Genomic DNA, 21,455 nt, shown 5'->3' with positions numbered 1-21,455 from the left:
TCATACAAAATAACATTATGAATTGGCAAGACGAAAATAGACTTATGACAGGAATATATTTGAAAAATAAAAAGGAGTTTAATCTCACTTATGGTCTTCAAAATTATTAAGTTCTGTATTTTAAGTTAAATATTTTATCACCTAATTTTAATTAAAATTTCATCAAAATGTATAAACAATATTGACAAAATTTATTATTATGTATCTGAAACTTTTTATTTTATTTATTAGATTATTAAAATTTTATTTTAATTTTTATTAAATTTTAATATTTTATTTTTGATTTTATTGAATATTATATATATATATATATATATATATATATATATATTATGTGATTTTTATTTATTTTATTAAATTTTTATTTTTATTAAAAATTATTAAATTTTTAAAATATAAAAATAGGAAAATTAATTATATTTATCTTTAAAAAAAATTGAGCACTTAAAAAATAAATTCTGCCAATTATATTTATCTTTTCTGAAAAGGGATTAAAAAAAGTGTGGCCATAAATGAATTAGGATGTTGGAAATAAATCAGGGTTTTTGTACCATGTCGAGCTGTTAACAAAATAATACTAATTAAAACAAGTGCACCACGTAGCACGCCTTGCTAACATGCACCTGTACACACCATAAAAGTTCGCCCTCGCAAAACTCGCCGTCGCTTACACGAAACACGCCTTAGTGCACATCTTGTTTTCCTACGCACCACCGGCGCACTTTATCAAAATTCTCCAGCTTCAATTAATTACTCTCTCGTAGTACTAGTCTAAACTCTATAATTGTCCACATTATTATTATTATTATTATTATTATTATTATTAGATGTATATATATATATTTTCTATAACTGAAATAAAGAATTAAACTGAAAATTATTTTATTTTTTGCTTTTTTGAAAAATATAAATATACATACTATAGATTTGCTGAAATAAACGCTCCTTAACTAAGAAATTTTATAACATTAATATTTTTATTATTCTTGTTTCTAAACTTAATTTAATTTAATTTGTGAGCACTAATTCTCAAAATAATTTATTTAATATAGTAAATTATTATATAAAATACAATTTCTGATGTACAGATTTTTTATTTTAATCATATATATATATATATATATATATATATATCATGAAAAATGAATTACAAAAGAAACTCTTGGTTCATGCTTTTTCTTCGACGACCCAAACCAAGCCCCTCTGTCTAGATTTAGATCATCCCAAAAGCTCTCTGTGTCCAAATCCAACAAAACCCACGTCGGTTCTTCACAAATCTTCATTACCCATATCTTAAATCTCAGAACTCTAATTTCTAGATCAGAAAGTTCTCACTTTTCTCTCCTATTTCTCTACATACACACATATCCATGTGCATAAAAATGTTATAATACAGCTAGCTCTATTGTTATCGTTCTTGTATTCTTTCAGCTTCTTGTGATGTTATTCCAAGTTCTAATGCAGATAAATACAGATACATGAACGTGAATCTTGTGCCTTTCTCGTTTCCTTTCTTTCTTTCTGGATGGTTTTAACATGCAGTTGCTTTGTGTGGATTAATAAAATACGTGAAGAGGGGTTTTGAAGATAGAATTAGAGATGGCAAATCAGGTGGTGAAAGTGAAGAGAGATACGATTGCAGCATGCATGACATGTCCTCTTTGCGATATGTTATTGAAAGATGCCACTACCATATCTGAATGTCTACATACGTGTTAGTGTTCTCTATCTAAATCTGTTTTATCTCTTCTTTTGTTCTTGAGTGATTGTGATTTTGATTCTTGTTTGTATTTTGCATTATTGATGATAATCTGGGTGCGTTATGGGCTGTTTCTTGTTTCAAAGCGTTATTTCTTTATCTTGATTTGGTTTTCTTTTGTCTTTATTTTGACGTGGTCGTTTCGTAATTTGTATTGTTAGACTACGGGCATTTAGTACTTACTCTGCTGATCAGCCTCTTCATCTCTCTCTAGATGCTAGATTAAGAAAGTAGTACTATAGACAAGTTTTCTTGTTCCCGTCTTTGCTTGCTGAGATTGAAGTCGAATATTGAGACATAGTAACTGGGTATCTGCTACATAAGTTCATGTTATGTTTAATTAGGTGAAGAATGTTATATTAACTTTCAAGTTTCGTGGTGCTAACAAATTAAGTTTGGTGAAATGCTGCTTTTTAAGCCACTAGATGAAAAATGTCTGATTTTCTTTTCTTTTCTTTTTCAGTTTGCAGAAAGTGCATATATAAGAAGATATCAGATGAGGGTGTAGAATGTTGTCCAATATGCAATATCGATCTGGGTTGTGTTCCATTGGAAAAATTAAGGTCTCGTCCTTACCCTGGCTCTCTCTCATACTGCTATTGGGTTGATACCATGCGTGACATGAACTGATTGACGTGCAAAAGTAATAGCTTTTAAATGATAATGTAGGATATTTTAAAAAAAAGATAATGGAGGAGGATTGCTAGTTTTCATTTTAGTAGGACGCGTTTCATGATTTATTTCATTAAATATGCTTGAGGCACATCACACTAGCCTTTACCTCTGTTGTTGATTGCTTAATCAAACACTATTGCTTTTCTACATATGCTATACCTACTTCACAGCTTTGAGTATAATTTTATTTTTTGGGTTGGTCTCCCACATTTAAAAGCTGTGAGAATAACGGTTCGGTCATGCTGGTGCTTGTAACATGTTTGATGATTGCTGATGTCTGAAGGTTTCGTCAATCATATATCATATTAGCAAATTTTGTGAAAAAAATTAGGAAGATGATTAGTACTTCTGTTCTCCTAAATGCACCAGTTGTAATGAATTATATCCATAATATGTAGAAAATATATTGCTTTTCTATTAATTTACATTACTTTCCTAAATGATAAACTGTAAGGTTAGTGGTAAATCTTGTGCTTTCTGCAAACTCTATTCAATTCTCCTTTCAGCTAGTACTTGGAAGGTGACAGTTTATGCCATATGTTCTTCTCTCAAACTCTCTCCCGGCCCCTCTCTCCCATATGAGGCTGTTTTTGTATAACACCATGATGGTTTTGTATAACACCATGATTGCAAGACTTCAGGCCCAAGGTTAGCGATCTAAGTGATGGTGCTTAACAAAAATATGGTGATATAATTTTCTGAAGAAACCAGCGGCATATGATTCAAGTTTACTGGAATGCAGAAATGTCAATTTTGTGGAAATACCACATGAAAGAGTTTCAAGGGTGTAGGAAAATTTTCAGAGTTATTACTGTTATTCCATTATTTTTCATTTTAGATTTTGTTTGCAAATACACAAGCAATAAACTTGAGGAAAGTGTCATGATTAGCAATAAGCTATGAATTTGAAGAAAAGGAGGGAAAAGTATGCTGTTAAAGAAATGTAGATTTGGTCAAGATACGAAAGAATTGTATTCCTGGGAGATTGTCTCTTATAACTATTTTAGCAAAGAATTTGAAATGAAAAATTGTTGATGCTTATGTATACTGTATCATATCCTTTTTCTTGTTGCTGCTTGGTTACACTTTGGCAGGATTGCTAAGAGTTTATAATTTCGGAAATCCAAGGCTGAGAAAAGTAGCCACTTGCTGGATTTGCACATGAAATATGGACCATTAGCTTATCGGGATTATACTAAATTACACCTAATACATTGCTTTATTCAGTTGGTGCTATTTTCCTGTAATGTCTAGGATCACTGGCCGTTCTGCTTGTACATGCCTTTATATATGTGAACTGGGGAGGATGGGGTAGATGTTGACCAGATGGTTTTGCAAGATATACAATTAGATATTAACTTTCGAGATATGCAGTTACCTATCGGTCATCTGAAGGGTTATAATAACATGCCTTGTCTAGACTGTAGAATGTACAAAATTCTCTGCTTTGGAAATCTTGGTAAATTAAATCATATTATCCATATATGAAATATCAGGCCAGATCACAATTTGCAAGATGTAAGGGCCAAGATTTTCCCATTTAAAAGAAGAAAGGTAGAGGCACCTGAAGTTACATCCTCGGTTATATTACCGGTTAGAAGAAAGGAGAGATCACTTTCATCACTGGTGGTCAATGCTCCCAAAGTATCAGCGCAAACTACAACAACTGGAAGAAGAACAAGACCTGTTCTAAGAAAGGCTACTGCTTTACGAATTTCCAATTTTCCTATTGAAAAGCGCATTAAAAAGGAGGACGATCCTGCCGAAGACCATCTAGAGAACTCAAGTTCTCCTGAAACTGTAAATAAGTTCAATCAGAACACTAAACAGGTATTTGAAGTCAAAATGCCCTTTTTAGTGCTTATGTTGATTATATTCTCATAGGGCTGCCAAGTACTTCTGCTTCCTGGTGACTCGAGAGACAGTTGTGTGTTTGCTTCATATAACTAATATATTTCAGACACACACATTTTTCTCGTGCAGAATTCTTCCTCTGCTGAGGCCAGCTTATTTGCTCCCAATAATGAAGCAGAGAATGGTGCTGAGTCATGGGATGGGAAATCGGATCTTTGGCAACCATTAAATTGTTTAGTAGAAGTTGCAAATAGGTCCAAGTCTTTCAAGTCCATACAAGTTTCTGATGCTAAACAAGAAGCTACACAGGGTCATGAAAATGAGCCTCAAGTGCGGAAAACTAAATTTAAGGAAGAAAAGTTAAAAGTAGAGGATGAGAAGAATAACATTGATACACCTTCAGATGCTGCAGGACCCAAAAGGCTGCGCAGAATTCGTCGAAAAAAGGCAGCTAATTTTGGGGATTCAGGCATTTCATCCCAAGCTGTGCTGAATGCTGCCAGTGTAAATCATGAAAAAAGAGCTGGTCCAGTTTGGTTTTCACTAGTAGCTTCAGAGGACCAGTGAGAATCAGTTCCAAATTCTTAATTTGTTAACAGCAAATTCTCTAGGACAGAAAAATTTAGAATGCGTTTTCTTAGAAAAATATTTTGGTTCTTATTTTAAATAATTTGTTTCAGGGAAGGAGATGCACCCTTGCCACAAATTCCTGCAAATTATTTGAGGATAAAGTGAGTTCCTTTTTGCTTCATTAATTATTCGTTTAACTACTTTTTCTATCCGGCATTAGTTCATTTCTTGCAGTTTTAATTACAAAGGTCACTCCTAAATATTGTTGACGATTTAGAAATTTTAGTTAGCCTGCTGATATGACTTGTTTTTTTCTCTCAAAAATAGTTTTCCTTATAATCCTCTACTAACTTATCACCTGGAGAATCTGATCTCTTATTATGTCCAAAGATGGGGTTATTTTTGCTGACTACAAATGTTGAAAATATCTCAATATTACTTATATGTTTTTTCTTATTCCTACTGAATATTGTTAGTAGAGTGTGGATGCATTTTTCTGGTGCATCTGATTCATCTAAAGCCATCAGTTCTCTGTTATTTACTATTCTAAATGGAAGGTTTCTGTTACAGTTTCCCTCAGAAAGTTTATTGCGTTGCAGGTTGCACAATACCTATTCATATAGGGCAAAGATGGGGCAGATTGTCTACATTGACGATTAGGCCTAATTTTATAGCTTGTGCAGACATCTAAACATGTGTAAATATACATTGCATGTACCTATTTTGAAAATGAATTGAGCCTGAAACTTAAAGGGCTGAATCTTTCTCTACCATGCTACCTCTGTCAACCTCTATGGAGTACTGATAATATGGTTTTGGATTAATGTTAGTGTGCAAGTGGTACTTCGCCGCTGCTCATACATTTTGGACAATTGACAATACTATTTTTGTTAAATTAATGAAAGCAATCAACTCGTTTGGGAGTCTTTTTCATATTCTGGATTTCTTTTGTGTGGCAGGGATGGAAATTTACCTGTTTCTTTCATCCAGAAGTACCTGAAGAAGAAACTTGACCTTGCTAGTGAAGCTGAGGTGAGAGGATCTTGCAAACATATTCAATTCTCAGATCATTTTGTAGTTAATTGGAGAGAATTGCCTTCAACTTTCTAGCGGGTCACTTGTCACCTGAAAGAAAAGGAAAGAAAAGGTCTTAGCCTCGGGTTCCTACTGTCCCAGTTGGCCCCAAGTCAAATATGTTATTTAATATTATGCATATGCAGAAATCGATTCGGAGTATGAAATAAGCCCTAAAATCATAAGGTATTATCGGATGAAATTGCCATTGCAATGGACGTGAGGGTTGTCTTTAATTTCCATGTTAATCTAGTGCAGATACGAGTGCACTTCTCTTTACATCCTCTTAATCTTGACTAGTTTATTTCTCTCTCTCTCCCTAATTTAATATGAGATTTTATGCTGTTAATAAAAGGATAAGGGATTTTCTTCTTCTTCTTTTTTTAAGAAAGAGAAGGAATTTGTGAGTTCTCCATCGGTGTTCTTGCAGGTTGAGATCAAATGCATGGGACAACCAGTAGTTCCCACATTATTGTTATACAATTTAATTGATCAATGGGTACAGACAGCATCGACATCTGAACGAGTAACAACATCTATAGGTTCTTCAGCAAAGGATTTCGTGATGGTGCTGGTCTATGCTCGAAGGGTCCAGGAAAAGGAGTAATGTTTCTTTTCTGCGGTCTACTTTCTCAACTTCATGTGCTTCTTCGAACCTCATTGGTGGCAAGCTGGTGGGGATTTCTCCAATGTCACTTATGAGCCTGGATTCAATTCCACCAATGAGTTTTCTACCACACGGGCAGCTGGCACTCTGCAGCTTACGATGCTCTGCTGCAGGATTACGAGGGCCGAAGGTGTGGCATGTTATTAGAGGTGCAAGTGCACAGTTGTTGAGATTATTCCATTTCGACAGATCATCTTATGATAAACATTTGAAGATGTACCAAAATAGTTGTTTCACCTGCAATGCTACACGCGACTTAAGATGATAAAGAACTGTAACTGTTACAATTATTAATATAAACATCATTATATGTACTTTTTTTTTTCTCTGTATCTAATCAAAACTGCTTGATCTGCCCTATGCCCTCTTGGTTGGTTCCACGATTGCCTTCTGAGGCTCCCATAATTGAAAGGATACGCAGTAGATGACATGTTTTGGATTTTTCATTCTAGTCTATAAGCCTTCCGATCTAACAGATGGCAATTTGACATGTAATAAGCAGCTATATATTACCCCTCCACTTTCTTTCTCTAATCATTCTGTACTTTTGGAATATCAAAGTCTGTAGGAGTCGCAGAACTCCGCAACAAGAAGACTGAATATGAATGTTGTGAACTATATGCAAATTGAGCATTGCGCTCTTCCTACTTCCCACAAAAAGTGTATCAGGAATATTACAGAAAAAAAGAAAAAAAAAAATGGTATAATACACGTTTCCATTTAACATTGCCCTTTCACCAAAACTTCTTCCAATAACCTACCCGTCAACCAAAATCTTCGCATATGAATCTCCGTAAAGCAATATAGTCAACAGCCAACGCATACTAAATTTTTACCTTTTATTCAAAGAACTAAGAACTTGATGGCAGCATTAAAAAAATAAATTTAACGAGCATAAGATGCTGTCAATGGTATTGAGAAATATCACCTAGAAACAGCATCAACGACAAGACTAGATGGTCTTGTGCAGTCCCAACTCCCAAAAGATAGCAGACCACACATTTACATTATGAGACTCATCCCTGCCCGAAATCAGAGGCAGGACAATCTAAGAATTCCTCTAGTAAACCTACAGGTAAGAAAGGACCACGTTGAAACCAGCTCTGAGTGTCTCCAGACAATAAAGGGAAAGCAGTGGCTTCGCAATGGCTACTCGACACCAATAATTCTTCATGCTAGCCATACTTTCATCAATTAAAAAAGACTCTTTCCTCACATGGGGCAAAAGCATTAATTAAAAACCAACTTTATGCGAACTTCCACCTCAAGCATAATGGAAACATCTTTTGGGGCAGTAGTACACATGGTTAATTGATCAATCAGACAGTCTGATAAGTAACAACCACGATGCAGGAAGAAAATACCCTCACCTAACTGAGCCCTTACTGGGTTCATGGAAAGGAAAACTGTCAAAAAAAGCAGATCTACCTTCAAGAATTTTCACCCCTAAATATGTGCTAATTGTGAATAAGCGCAATTAAATATGAGTTTGGAAATTTGTCACCTATACATAAACTTCAAAGCAACAAAAGTGATAATAACAACACTAATTTTTTTTACTTTGCACATAAATGCATTGCAACCTAACTTTGGTGACCACTAGAAACCGTATCGATCCCAAACGAAAATTTTAACCCTCACATAAAGATTAATGCATAAATCCATATACAAGAAATTGAACATTTCAGCTTCAAGATTGAGTAGCATAAAACACTAATTTCGCTAACACAACCGCACATCAAACAAGACAAAAGCATTGCGTGGTAGATTAAAACTAAATTCGCAGTAGGAAATTCACAAATATGACATATATACTTAAAAATAACTTTAAAAGAAAAACATAACAAAAAGGAAAGAAAGAATTCTAGATATAATTAACCAATCAAAAATAAAAATCACTCGTCCACGGATTGGTGCTCAAATACGAGTGTATCCAGTTGTCGTAGGAGGACTACCCACAACAGAAAACAACCCACCATCAGCAACATCTTGTTCATCCCAGTACAAGTCTTCAGTTCTTCTAATAACAGCATGCAAAACAACAATCACAACTCCAATTACAACCGAAACCAAAACATTTAACCACACGTGTGTAAAGACCAGCGCCACAATGGTAATAACCGACAGCACTCCAAGAACCACGCGATCATCAATCGTACGGCGGAGGATCGTTAGAGGTTGGTCGCGAAAGAAGTAAAGAAAGAACCAGGCGACAAAAATTATTAAGAAGACAATCATTGATAATGGGTGCCATAATAGGCTAAGAAATAGAATAAAGAGGATTATCATTGCGTAATTTACGCGAAAGTAGTAAAGATTGTATTTTATGCGGGCTGTTGCTTCGCCAATTAAGTATGGGCGAGAAAAGCTTGAGAATTTGATTAGTTCGCTCCATGGGCGGCGGGTGGCGAAGAAAGGGTTGGTTGTTGTTGTTGTGGTGGTGGTGGCGCGTAAAGGTGAAGACATCAGAGAGAGAGAGCCGAACAGAGAGTATTTTGAATCTTTTGGTTTGATGTTTTAGATATTTTGAGGAGTAGAGAATTAAGGAATAAAAACGCGTCGTTAGTAAACTTAACAAATAACAAGATAGAATCGTAAAAAGGAATAAGGTCCAAATAGGCCCTAAACTTTGTAAAAAGATCTATTTAACTGCCTCCAAAGTTTAAGGACCTATTTGGACCTTATCCCAATCATAAAACAAAGAGGAAAGTGGCCAATGGGGATTGGGGTAGTTATGCGTGGAGACCGGACCATTTGAGAATGAGCATTAACAAAGCAGTTGCCCTAATTTTATTTGTTTACCTGCTTAGTGTTGCTTTCAGACATGAGAAATAAATGGATGGATCTAAATTATGGTAATTTGATTTGGCTATAAAGGTTTCAAATAATTAGTATCGATTCAGAACTTTTTTCTCTTTTATAGAAACTTTAAAAGGAAAATCGTAAAATAGAAACTTTTCTCTTTTATTTTTTGTATAAAAATCATATTCCATGAGAGACCATCTCATACAAAAGAAAATCTTTTAGTTGTTTCTGTAATTTTGGTATTTTAACTTTTTAAATTAGAAAGTAATTTTGATATCATATCATATGATGCTGACATATGATGTGATTCATTGGCCACTATGCAACTAAAAGGTGAATGGAAATCTGTATGCAAGAATATTTGAATCTCTTATATATCATGAAAAAACTTGTATGTCCTGATGTCTTCAATAATAAACTTGACAGCACCAATGCAGCCTAATACTGCCACAACTGAGAACCATGCAGCTGTTGCAAAATTCATAAGCTGTATTAGAACCCGAAATTTAGTGCTTTTGGGCATTCTTCCAGATTTCAGATATGCGATAGCAGGGAAGACGAAATCCAGTGGAGTAAAACCAACGGCACCACATATGGATACAAAGTCACCGAAAAAAGGCATTGCTGCAGCAACAAGAGTGACAAGAACAATGTAAATGGAGGTGAAGACAACACGAATTAGGCGCTCTTTGGCAGGGATGTGATTAGCAGTTTTGCTCCATTGCTTCATCTTGTCCTCGAAATAGGCGTACGTAGGCCTGCAGTATATCTTTGCAAAGAAATTTATTATTGTCTACTCTTTTAAGAATACTTCATTTTTAGAAAGAAAAAAAATTCATTAAGATAACCGCTGAAGAAAATCTCTTCCTTGCCTGCTTATGGGATGAGCTGGGCCCATGATTAAAATCAAAGTTTAGTTTCTTAGCCGAACTTGAAAAATTGTTCTCTTCAGTAAACAATTATTAGAATATGAATGTAACATATGCATAAAGGAAACTTTAATATAAATGTGTAGAGATTACCTGATAGCATCCTGAAATCTGAATTACAGCAAAGAGGTTTGCCATAACAACTGTCCATTCTGGGATGCTAAGGGATGCAACAATGTAAGGCTGAACTTCTGATCCAAATGCCCAGTATCCACAGAATGCCAATGGCCAATAAGTCAATAAAATAACTCCATATGCTGCTGATACACCTTTATACATGTTCTTTTTCACAGGCTCTCTCACGGTAGGAAATCATGTAAGGGTCGTCTGCCTACCATTTGTATCAACCATTACTTATCTAAAGACATATTTCTAAGAAATTGACAAAGCCATCAATTGTAAATTGTTAGGACAACATATACTTGTATTTCTGGAAGCATTGCATCCCCAAATGAAAAGGCAATTGCCCCCAGAGCGTTGAAGGCTCTAAATGACTTGAAAGAGGAGCTTTCTTGCACATTATAACTGATTAGATTTCTATCAGTCTTTCTACCTACAATGGGACATGAAAACCATGAAAGTGAAGATGGGGGTATCAGAAGATACTAAGATAAAACTTCATTACAAGAATAAGAAGTAAATATCAAATGACTTCCAAGCCTACCATTATATATTGTCACACCAATAGTAGTGCCAGCAAAGCCAATTGTGCTGAAAGTGCATAATCCGTTCACCCATCTCAATGAATGGATATCAGGGAGCTGAGAAAGGAATAGTTCAAATGCTCCAAAAAAAAAAAATGAAGAATTGCAAGGTTAAAGTACCTTCCTTGTGGTAGTATTTGTACACTGCCTGCGGAAACATGAAACACAGAACAGTAATAGAAAAAGGAAAGAAACAAATGGTGCACACCAATGTTTTCATTATCCAATTGAAATTGTGTCAGTTCAACCAACCTTAAGGCTGCTCCCAGCAGCAATTTGAATGGCAATATTATTGCCTAAAGACGCCACCTGCTGAAAACATGCAATAGACCAGTAACCCCATTATCCTTCAAGAAAGAAAAAAACAGTAGTCAGTTAAATTAGTTTAGTGCATCTAAAACTTATTTTCATGCATAACTTTTCACCCATTATCACTATTTAATTCGGTCCCAAGGTTAAAATTGTTCAGGAAATCAAGCTAGACAGGAAGTAACGAATCCAAGAATTACAAACTTAATGAAATTGTTTACTGAATAAAGCTATAGCTTCATATTCTAGTAACAAACAAACAAACAAGGAAAAAGCCCAATTCTAATTTTCTATAAAATCCTAAAAAAAAAAAAAGAGATGAAGGAAACTAAACTAACCAAATATTCTATGTGCAAGATGCCTGTATGCAACTTGCTTCTTCCCATTCCATCTCCATAAAGACGCAATCAACATGCTGGAATACCACGTAGCAAGTGTTGCACCCACCAAACTACTTACCCCTGAATTCAGAAAAAAGTATATTATATAAATCAAGAACAAGTTGTATCAATTATATTCCATCATTCAGAACAGAATAATTAGGTAGGAAAAAAGATTATAGGCCAAGAAAATTTACCAAGGGTCCAGCCGAGAGAAGCAAGGGCAAAAGGTAAAGGTGCATAAGCAGCAGGAGTAGCAATAGTTGTTGCAACATGAAAAGCTGCGTGCTTCCACGTGCCTTTTCCTGCATGTTCAGCTCCTGATGCTTGTTCTTCTTCAGCTTCCTGCTGCATCTCCTGTGCAAGTTTCTCTTTCTTCGCCTCTGTTGAGTCCGCCATTAATTTTTTTGGGTCTTATTTGCAGCTGTGCGGTTCTCTTGTTCTGGGTTGCTTGCAATAATTGAAACAAATCCATTTAACGATAAAATTGGTACTCCTTTTCTCTTTTGTTTTGACTTTCTTGCATATCAATGAAAGCTCATCTCATTTGCCATTAAATGGAATGACATTACTGTTTGAAAGTTTTGGTTACAGAAAAAAGATTTAATTTGTTTGAAAATCTTGTAAAACAGAAGTGTCATAGGACCGACGATTTAGTTCATTCGCGTTTGTTATTTATTTATTTATTTTACTAAACGACGTCGGTTGATATCTTGTACTGGGTGGGTCCATTCTCCAAGTTTTGCTTAACTGGCAAATTTCTATTCATCATCAGCCGAGACCGATTCTCTTCAGTGCACGTTAAACTTCTCGACGAAAAAATAAAAAATAAAAATAAAAATCTCTGCTCCGCCTCGACGACGACGTCGCTTCAGATTGCTGAGAATGGGTTTCATAACTTCTTGGGAAGAATTCGTTGAGCGATCCGTACAAATGTTCCGTGCTGACCCTGATTTGGTTATTCCCTTCCTACTATTTGAAATTTCAATTAATTTTAACTCTACGATCTGATTGTTCTTTTAACCCGGAGTGAGACAATGTTTCTGTTGTGCTGTTAATTTTTATCAATACTAATTTAATACTGTGTTCTTTGTGTTTGTGATGTGGAATTGGGGAATGTAGACGAGGTATGTGATGAAGTATCGGCACTGTGATGGCATGTTGGTTCTGACGGTTTCTGACAACAAAGAGGTATTGTGTCTGTTCTATTCCCTTCCTTATGTGCTTGTGATTGAACTATGGTTAGATTTATTTACAGCTGCATTTGCTGTAGTATTACAATTGTGTGAAAGTTGATACATTTAGTGGAATTGTTTTTGTGAATTGTGCTGTATCATTCAATTCGCTGTGTTTGAATGCGCTGAAACGCCTAGCTTCCATAAGAATTGTTACATTGCTTCTTTTAGGGGTATTAAGAATACATTATTGTTGGGAAGGTAAGCTTCTATAAAAAAAAAAAGGATAACCCTGAGGAGCATTTAGGGGGGATAAGCCTAAAATTTTTTAGGTGGTATCGGCGAGATGGATTTGCATGGTTTCTATTTGGTTACTTCAGTTTCTATGGATGAGCAAGAGAGTGAGCAATTTCATGTTTTGCTTTTTATAATTGATGTGATATCTTAATTGTGAACCCCATAAAGCGATCCAATTACCAGATAGGTTATTGTTTCCCAAAGATGTCTTTAAGATTGAACTGGGTTGCATACACTTCCATCCAATGGTCCCTATTAATCTTTAAGTTTGTGGGCATAGCTTAGTGAGTTGCATAACATGTATTGAACAGGTTATGTACTATGTACTGTGAATCAGATTGCATTGATAGTTAAGGAAAAAGTATTATGTTTACCTTGGGTATGCAAAACCTTTTATTTTCTGCCTTAGTTGGTGATAAAAATTTAGTGGTTGAGACGACAATGTTATTGGACAGACGCTTAGAACTATACAGTTTTAATATATGTGTTTGATCTGGTTATCAAGAAGCACCTTAATCTCTACTCTAAACAACTCCAAAGATATTTTTGTGGTTTTTACTTGTGATAGAATGAGTAACTTTAGTAACTCTATACATGTTTAACTTTTTTATTAGCATCACTGTTGTGGCTGCATCGCTGTATATATAGCTCTTTGGGATTTGAGGAACGATGTTGATCAAGCACACTTTAAAATTTCTGATGTTTGGTTGTTTATGGACCCTTTTTGAATACATAATTGCATTTCATTCTGCTTTTGAGCCTAGGATGACTACTTTTTCTTTCTTAATGACAAATCCTCCAGTTTATAGCTTTCAGTTTCTGTTGTATGTCATTATGACTAGGTGGTGGTGTGCTGAAGGCTCAAGACTTCTGATTCTTAAGATTGGCCCGATGGGAATTGACCAATTATTGGTGTTTATAGCTAGCTCCTTAAGGATAAAATCACTGCTCTTGTGTTTAAATTGTCATGGCACACCGAGCATCTGAGTACTTCTTCTTAAGTAGTACCTTTACTTCTACTCATTCTATAGTGTATTTTGCTTTTGCCCAGTCTCTCAAGTTCAAAACAGACCAGGCACAGGATGCTAAGAAGATGGAGAAACTGAATAATATTTTCTTTACTTTGATGTCTCGAGGTCCTGATGGTATGGTCTTTTTCTGACTTAAACATTTCAATATAGTCTGCATTTTGAATTTAATGTTGTTGCATTTTTGTCGAGGGAAGTTTGAAGAAACTATTGGATCTGGATGTGTTGAAGCTGTTCTAACTAGCTATGCATTTTGTTTCTCTTCCTTGTCTTGATGCAGCTGATGTGTCAGAGGTCACAGGGAAAGAACAACCGGAAGCACAGACAGGGAGGAGAGGAAGGGGAAGGAAACAATAACTTTTGTTGGCCTTAGATTAGAGAATTTGGAGATATACTTCCTGACTTGTGGATAACTAAATGAATTTTGAAAATGCTGTTAGATGCCATGGAAGGTCCATTTTAAATCCAATGTTAGTGACATCACTGGGAAAACGTGGGAAATTTTTGTTATTTTATTAAATCCCATTTATTAGTTACTGATTTGAAATACAGCTTTTTGTTTATACTGATGCGTTATGAGTTATGTTGCATTATTTTTCTTCTTTGAACTTTTCTCTTTTAACATGATTCTAGTGTGTTACAGTTGGTAGGGCTACTCACCAGGTCCTAAGGCCTGATGGCTACATCCTTAAAACTCTTAGAAAAAGATGTATTCACTTCATCCGCTCTTCTCAATGGCAGACATCCAATGGTATGCCTGTCACTGTGCACGGGATTTTGGTGCTTGCTGTGATTGGAAGCATCAGTGTCCTTTTGTTCGGGTAGTCCCATACTTCCCTGATAATGGAAGGAAGGAAAACAATGAGGTGAAATTGCGAAACAGATGCTCAAGCATTTGCAGAGCTCCCACATTAGGTCATCCGGTAATGCTAGTGTTGTCGATGTCACCAAAGCATTCTGAAAGGATTATGATTTATAAAAGCAGCAAACCGTATTTGACAGCATTTTTACCCGTAGACAAAAAAGAAATTTGCCTGGTAGGATTCCTGCAATATGCATGAGCTGCATCTTGTAGATGTTCCTGCATATTGTGTGTTACAAGTTAGGCTCCAATTTTGTGGAGGTATATCAATCATGAAGCATCCAGCTTATCATGATATTTAAAATAGGCTGCACTGTGCAATCGCTGACATGCATTTTGAATTATGGGAACTTAATCAACTGCTGGGCTGATGCATGCATCCCCACTGTTGAATGGTAGGGCTGGTGGGGGGCGAGGTCCAGCTTTGTCAAGACGCACATGTGTTTGACCTTAATGCATGGAACTGGATAACCAGGGAAGGAACTGCAAGTGGTGCCTAGAGACTGACTGTTACGGTTTTGCGGGTGTTCTCATTATGAAATTCTTATTGATTGTATTAATTACAGGAGCGGAGTCCCAACCAACATCCAATTTGAGTGGGTGCGTGTGTGTGTGTCCAAAAGAATAAAAAGGATAAATATTAGAGTAAGTAATCTTGAGGAACAACAAGAACACGCCAATCTCCAATAATTGCCGTACCTCGCAGATCGCAATGTACCTCCTGTTTTCTTTTCTACACTTTTTATTTGCTTTGGGATATTAGCCAACTAAAAAGCTAAAGTTGTTAGATCCATGTGCCATTGAGGCGTGTGAAATTCTACTCCTTTTTAAGCAGAAATTTGAATGCAAAAGCTCGGCTCTTGTAAGATCATTTTATAGGGACAGATGACAGAAATACTTTTGCTTTTTTTTCGTTTTTGTGGGTATAAAGCTAGGACAAAGTGAATTCTTCTTCTTTTTCATTTTTCTTTTTTAAACTAACAGAGTATGCAAAGAAAGAGCAGCCAAGTGTATCTAACAGACTAACACTGCTCTAATTATTTCAATTAAAAAGACTGATCAAAGGCACTTAGGCATTGCATATATGGGGGCTGGGTCAGGTGGAATTAGTTGTTTCCATCTGTTAATTCTTTGATGCGGAATGTTTCAAAAAGAAAGAAACAATGAAAAAGCTTCTTGGGATTCCTAGACCATAATGTATAGATAGTAAAAGGAAGGGTTTAAAACCGGTGCATAAGAGGCCCCATTATACATGACTCTTTTACATAATCACAGAGACAAGTAACAAGTATTTTGGTTGATTGGAAATTGGAATGAATAGAGAGTTAGAAGCGAGAACATGCCATCTAGTCGTTAATAAAGTAAGTAGAATTGCTTACGTGCAAGCCTAATTTTATGTAATAAAAGCTTTTCTGCTTTCAATAGCTTACCTTTTGGCTTTGGGAATAAAGTTATGCCTATCACCTCCTCACAAAAAAACATAAATTTATACAAACTCATCAGATCCTAAATGAATAGTTTTGTTTTATAATTAATATGCTTTTCCCACTTTTTATTTCCCATGATTATATGCTTTGATTCTTTCTTTTTATGCATGCAAATGTTAATGTCATAATTAGCCTAATAAAACATGTGTCGTATATTTGAAGACTCAATATCCCAGTTCATAGAAAAAGAATGCTTTGGAGAAAGTTTCAATCTTGACATTAAAAAATTAATAATTCTACAATGAGTCATTTAACTAATAATATCATGTCATTCAGCATAATTCAATTATTTAAAATACTACATTATTCATTAGTTTTTTAAATTATTTTCTATTGGACGTCCATAGATAATATAATAGATGTCATCTACTCAAACTTCTACATACAGCCTACTATACAATTTTAGAAACCAATTTAGTCCATCGAAATGAGCAATTATATGGTAACGAACATTATCTTCCCTAAAGATTCTGGGGGAGAAGTATAAAAAAATAAAACCAATAATTCATGTTAGAAAAGAAAAAAAAAAAAAAGTAAAGAAATTCTATAGATTTGGATCGAAGGGCATTATGCAAATCTGAATTTATTTTTATTTTATTTTTTTTTTAAAAAAAAGGGTCAATGCATGCACATGACAAGAAACGACCAAATTTGGAACATTCCAAGTCGGGCGTGAAATAGCATATATATTTATGAAGACAATAGTAATTTTTTTTTTTAATTTTTTGTTTGAGTTGCAGACAAGTTGGCATTTATAGATAAGTTTTGGATGAGAGATGAGAATAGTAACATATGTGTTGCAAGAAAAACTAGCAAATTGGCTTTCTTTGTCAAGCTTTCAATTAATTATTTATGAGACGTTGAAAAGATTTATTTGCCATGAATAGTGATGGAAAATGATACATTGACCTGTGTTATGTTATGTATTCCTTTGTCATGTGCCTAATTAGGCCCTAGCCCTGGCTATGTGCTATCCAAGCCACTTCCTGACAAAAATTATTTGATGGCTATTGTTGAGGTTGGAAATTTTTTGGGTTTCTGTTTTTTCTTCTATATTTACCTTACTAATACAGTCTCCCCCTTCTTCTTTTTTCTCTTAAATCATCATTACTGATGATTATATGGACCACACAGTAATGAACAATCCTTTCCGATAAAAAGTGGTGATTTTTATTAATATCAACTAAGAGTAGTGTGCATAAGAAAATTAAATTTCAAATTTATTTAATTTTTTTATAAATAAATGTATCCGTCAAATCAAATCACTAGTTTTTATTTAATAAAAGTCATAATGGGATATAAAGTAAAGTATATTTCTTTTGTAAATCATATACTATTCAATGGTTAATATATTTGAAATCTCCTATAAAAACTGCACATTCAGATAAATATTAGCATTAACTTTCCTAAAAAGAAATCAATTCGTCACTATCAAGTTCCTGTAAAATTCAATAATTAAACTTCACTATTAAAAGCAATCCTTTCACTTTCTGCACTCTCTTAATAATAATAATATCAATTCGTCAATCTTGCATTTAATTAGCAATCTATCTAATAAGTAAATTATTGTCAACAGCAAGTCAATAGGCCATTGAAAATTATAGCACCATATTAATTGATCAGTTGTTAAACAATTCCTTTTCTTTTCTTTTTCTAATAAGATTTGATAACCAAAATTTGACCACAGAGTATTTTATTTAACATGAAACTGACGTTTGTTAATTGAAAATTCTCTTTGATTGTAAATTGATATGGCCTAAAAGGTGTTCATATGTATTTTCTAATATATGGAATTATTTGGCTTTAAAATAATCTACAAGTAATTATTGGGTTCATATATTAAAACCAGTTTTATTTTATCACTTAACTGAAAAGAAAATTGGTTTTAAATTAAGGGTTTCTTTCTTATCTAAAATGATTTAATAATAATAGTAAAAATAAATAAATCAGGAGAGATAATAGTTGCTATAATTAAGGGGACTGCTGCACACCGTATAGCATTACAACCTTATTATTTAATAATAACAACACGATAGAGAAAAGATAAAAATGGTGCTAAGTCAACGGCGGTGGTCCCCCCAAAACGGGACCCACGCCGTGTCAGAGCGGGACCCTCTCCATTCGATGTTCTTAGTTAACCCCCGGTTCAGGATAGCAGGCAGCAGGGTTCGCATCGTAGTCAAAAGGACACACCTTCGCCTGACGTGGATTCAGGAGTGGGGTGTCCACGTGGCGAAATCCTGTTGGATTCATTTCTTTTTACAACGGCTAATATTAAGATGCTCTTCGCCCTAGAGTGCTAAGTTTAGGAGTGGGAAGTGGCCCCACTAAAGCGGAGAGTTTCATAAAAGTAAAAAAGAAATTGTTAAATGGAAAGTAAAAAGAAAAAACAAGGATTAGCTTACTCAAATTTAAGCTTTGGTTGAATTTAATTAATTACAGTAACCGTAATTATGATTTCATGTTAGACTTATTCTATATTGTAACTCCAAATGATTTAGAGATACAATTTTTGTTAAATAATTTTTTATTTAGAAAATAAAATTTATTTCTTCCCTGTGCTCAATTATTTGAATTTTTTTTATAAATTTAATGAAGACAAATTAGTATTGTTAAAGGTTAATAGAATTTTATTAAATTCATCCTAAGATTTATTTTTTTACTTTTGTGTATAATTTTTGAAGTAAATATGTAAAGATAGTTTTTTTTTTTTCTTTTCATGATTTAATTTGCTATTATAGCTTATAAAGATAATTTTATTTTCACTTTAAAATATTTTTGATACACTCTTTATATATATCAAACTCTTTATTTTAAAAAGTCATATTACAAAATAACACTCTAATGCACTATTTATTTTTTAAATATAAAATAGGAAGTCAAATTTTATTTTTTAATATATATATTTAATAAATGCGCTACAAGTATTTATGTGTTTAATTTAATTGATATTTGTCATTTTATTTTTCTATTAGTAAAAATTAAAAAAAAAATTAAAAAAAAACTAAAAATATTAATGTTGGTGAAAATAAAACAAGATATAAAATAAAATATAAATAGCTAATTAAACTTAAATAAAATATAAAACATTTTATATTTGAATATTTCTCAAGATACTTTTTATTATAGAAATGATGCTCTCTAAAGTATAAGAGAGTTCTTTTTTCAAAATTACTTAGTTTTAATTTCTATTTTATTTTCTAACTTCACCTTATCTAAATATATTTTAAATAATTTTATTAGGTTTGAGACTCATAAAGCTTCTTCAGTCATTCCGGTATTACGGCGACCTTCTCCTTCTAATTGGTTGAAAGTTAATATTGATGGCTTGGCTTTTGGCTCTCCAGGAGCGGGTGGAATTATAGAGGCTTTGTTAAGGGTTCTTCTTATGCTTACATTACAGCAATTAAAGCTGTTATTTATGCTGTTGATTGAACTTTTCATCTTGGCTGATTAAATATACGTTCTTCATCTATTCCCAAGTAAAAACAGTTATATTCCTAAATCACTTCTTGTTGATTGGTCACGTTGTCTTTTCTCTGTTGATCAGATGCAATTGGTTGTCACTCATATTTTTAGAAAAGGTAATAGAGTTGCAAATAGATTAGCTAAAGAGGGTATTTCTCTGTTTGATCTTTCATGTGTTCTGATTTTTGTATTGGTCAGTTATGATGGCCAAGATAGAGAGAATGCTGATTATGTATTTTTATTCTCTTATTAATATGAAGGTGTCAATATAGTTAGAATGCTCGGATGTGCCTCTAAAAGAATCCTATAGCTTCATTCAAAAAGGGTTTTGCTATTTTGTACTGAAATTTCTACTTCCTTGACAACTAAGGACTAGGCTTGAGTTTGGGTGATTAAGCTGAGAGAGGGTGCAGTGTTACTTCTCCTTTTGGTCTTCACAAGATATAAATGAATTCAATCATAATTACAACTTAGTCTCTTTTTAAATTTTAATTCGAAATTAAATCTAAAATTCTATTTTATTTGCCAAGTCAATTGAATTTCACACTAAATATTGATGCATTTACAATATAATTTTTTTTTTTTATTTTATAGAAGATTTAAAGAACTCTACTACTTGCTATAAAACTTAAAACTTCTATATCACAAGAATAGATACTCCCACATTAAGTTGATGTATTGAATAAAAGTAATTCTACTACATCATTAGATTCTCCTATCTTTACTTTCAACATTTTCTTTCTGAAACAAAGTGCAAGTGTGAAATCTTATTCACTGCAAAATCTTCCAACACTTGTAACCAAGAATCTTGTGTTAGTTGAGATCATTAATGAAAAATCTGGGATTTGCCCATGTTCGTTGACTTATCTGCATAGAGAGATTGCACTTTGATAATCTAGAATTCCTATGCCCACGCAGTGAAGTGCACGAAGTACATATTACCCTCAATTGTCTCTTGTAAGAATTTGGGTTGGTGAGACCAATGTTTTTGTAATTTGCTCGTCTTACCCATAAAAGAAAGACAACTGTGTGTTCTCAAAAAAAAAAAAAAAAAAAAAAAAAAAAAAAAAGACAACTGTATCTTTTTTCTTAACATACAAAACGACCATTTGCATATAAGATAGATACTTAATTATTAGCTGCTGTATGAGTTAACTGCAATATTATACAAGCATAAACTAATTATATTTCATAATCAAAATATGATAATGATTAACGAAGAAAACAACAATTATACATTATCTGTAATACTCTAATATCTCGTGACTCATAGTAGGATCCTACTGTGAGCATATATTAATTATTACTGTTTATAAGCCCTGATTAGTGGTAATATTTAAAATGATTAGACTGATGAGTTGGAGCCACAGTTTCACAACGGAGCTACTCTGGAACTGGAAGTAGAATAACTG

At 33.8% G+C, this 21,455-nt stretch overlaps 3 protein-coding genes and 1 pseudogene across 4 annotated transcripts; 2 read left to right on the top strand and 2 right to left on the bottom strand.

Annotated features, from left to right (window-relative positions):
• Window positions 1-1,141: 1,141 nt before the first annotated feature.
• LOC8274739 (E3 ubiquitin protein ligase DRIP2) lies at window positions 1,142-6,913 on the top strand. Of its 2 annotated transcripts, XM_015720393.3 has the most exons (7): window positions 1,143-1,714; window positions 2,223-2,322; window positions 3,931-4,264; window positions 4,418-4,851; window positions 4,969-5,019; window positions 5,818-5,890; window positions 6,363-6,913. In XM_015720393.3, the coding sequence occupies exons 1-7, from the start codon at window positions 1,600-1,602 to the stop codon at window positions 6,537-6,539; spliced, it is 1,284 nt and encodes a 427-aa protein (XP_015575879.1). In that variant the 5' UTR covers window positions 1,143-1,599; the 3' UTR covers window positions 6,540-6,913. The 2 variants fall into 2 exon arrangements, with proteins under 2 accessions (XP_015575880.1, XP_015575879.1); XM_015720394.3 differs by lacking the exons at window positions 5,818-5,890; window positions 6,363-6,913 and adding an exon at window positions 5,458-5,618 and having other exon boundaries at window positions 1,142-1,714.
• Window positions 6,914-8,344: 1,431 nt separating this feature from the next.
• On the bottom strand, window positions 8,345-9,154 carry LOC8274740 (PRA1 family protein F3). The gene has a single exon (XM_002520946.4). It carries the CDS (start codon window positions 9,063-9,065, stop codon window positions 8,517-8,519), a length of 549 nt encoding a protein of 182 aa, XP_002520992.1. The 5' UTR covers window positions 9,066-9,154; the 3' UTR covers window positions 8,345-8,516.
• Window positions 9,155-9,666: 512 nt separating this feature from the next.
• Window positions 9,667-12,125, bottom strand: LOC8274741 (annotated as a pseudogene).
• Window positions 12,076-14,789, top strand: LOC8274742 (signal recognition particle 9 kDa protein). Its single transcript, XM_002520948.4, has 5 exons — window positions 12,076-12,216; window positions 12,502-12,683; window positions 12,849-12,917; window positions 14,250-14,343; window positions 14,507-14,789. The coding sequence occupies exons 2-5, from the start codon at window positions 12,612-12,614 to the stop codon at window positions 14,581-14,583; spliced, it is 312 nt and encodes a 103-aa protein (XP_002520994.1). The 5' UTR covers window positions 12,076-12,216; window positions 12,502-12,611; the 3' UTR covers window positions 14,584-14,789.
• Window positions 14,790-21,455: the final 6,666 nt, after the last annotated feature.

This window comes from Ricinus communis, chromosome 1, assembly GCF_019578655.1.
Source record: "Ricinus communis isolate WT05 ecotype wild-type chromosome 1, ASM1957865v1, whole genome shotgun sequence".
Classification (NCBI taxonomy): Eukaryota; Viridiplantae; Streptophyta; class Magnoliopsida; order Malpighiales; family Euphorbiaceae; genus Ricinus; species Ricinus communis.
Note: the sequence above shows the minus strand (reverse complement) of the source record. Positions and strands in the feature narration are given on the sequence as shown.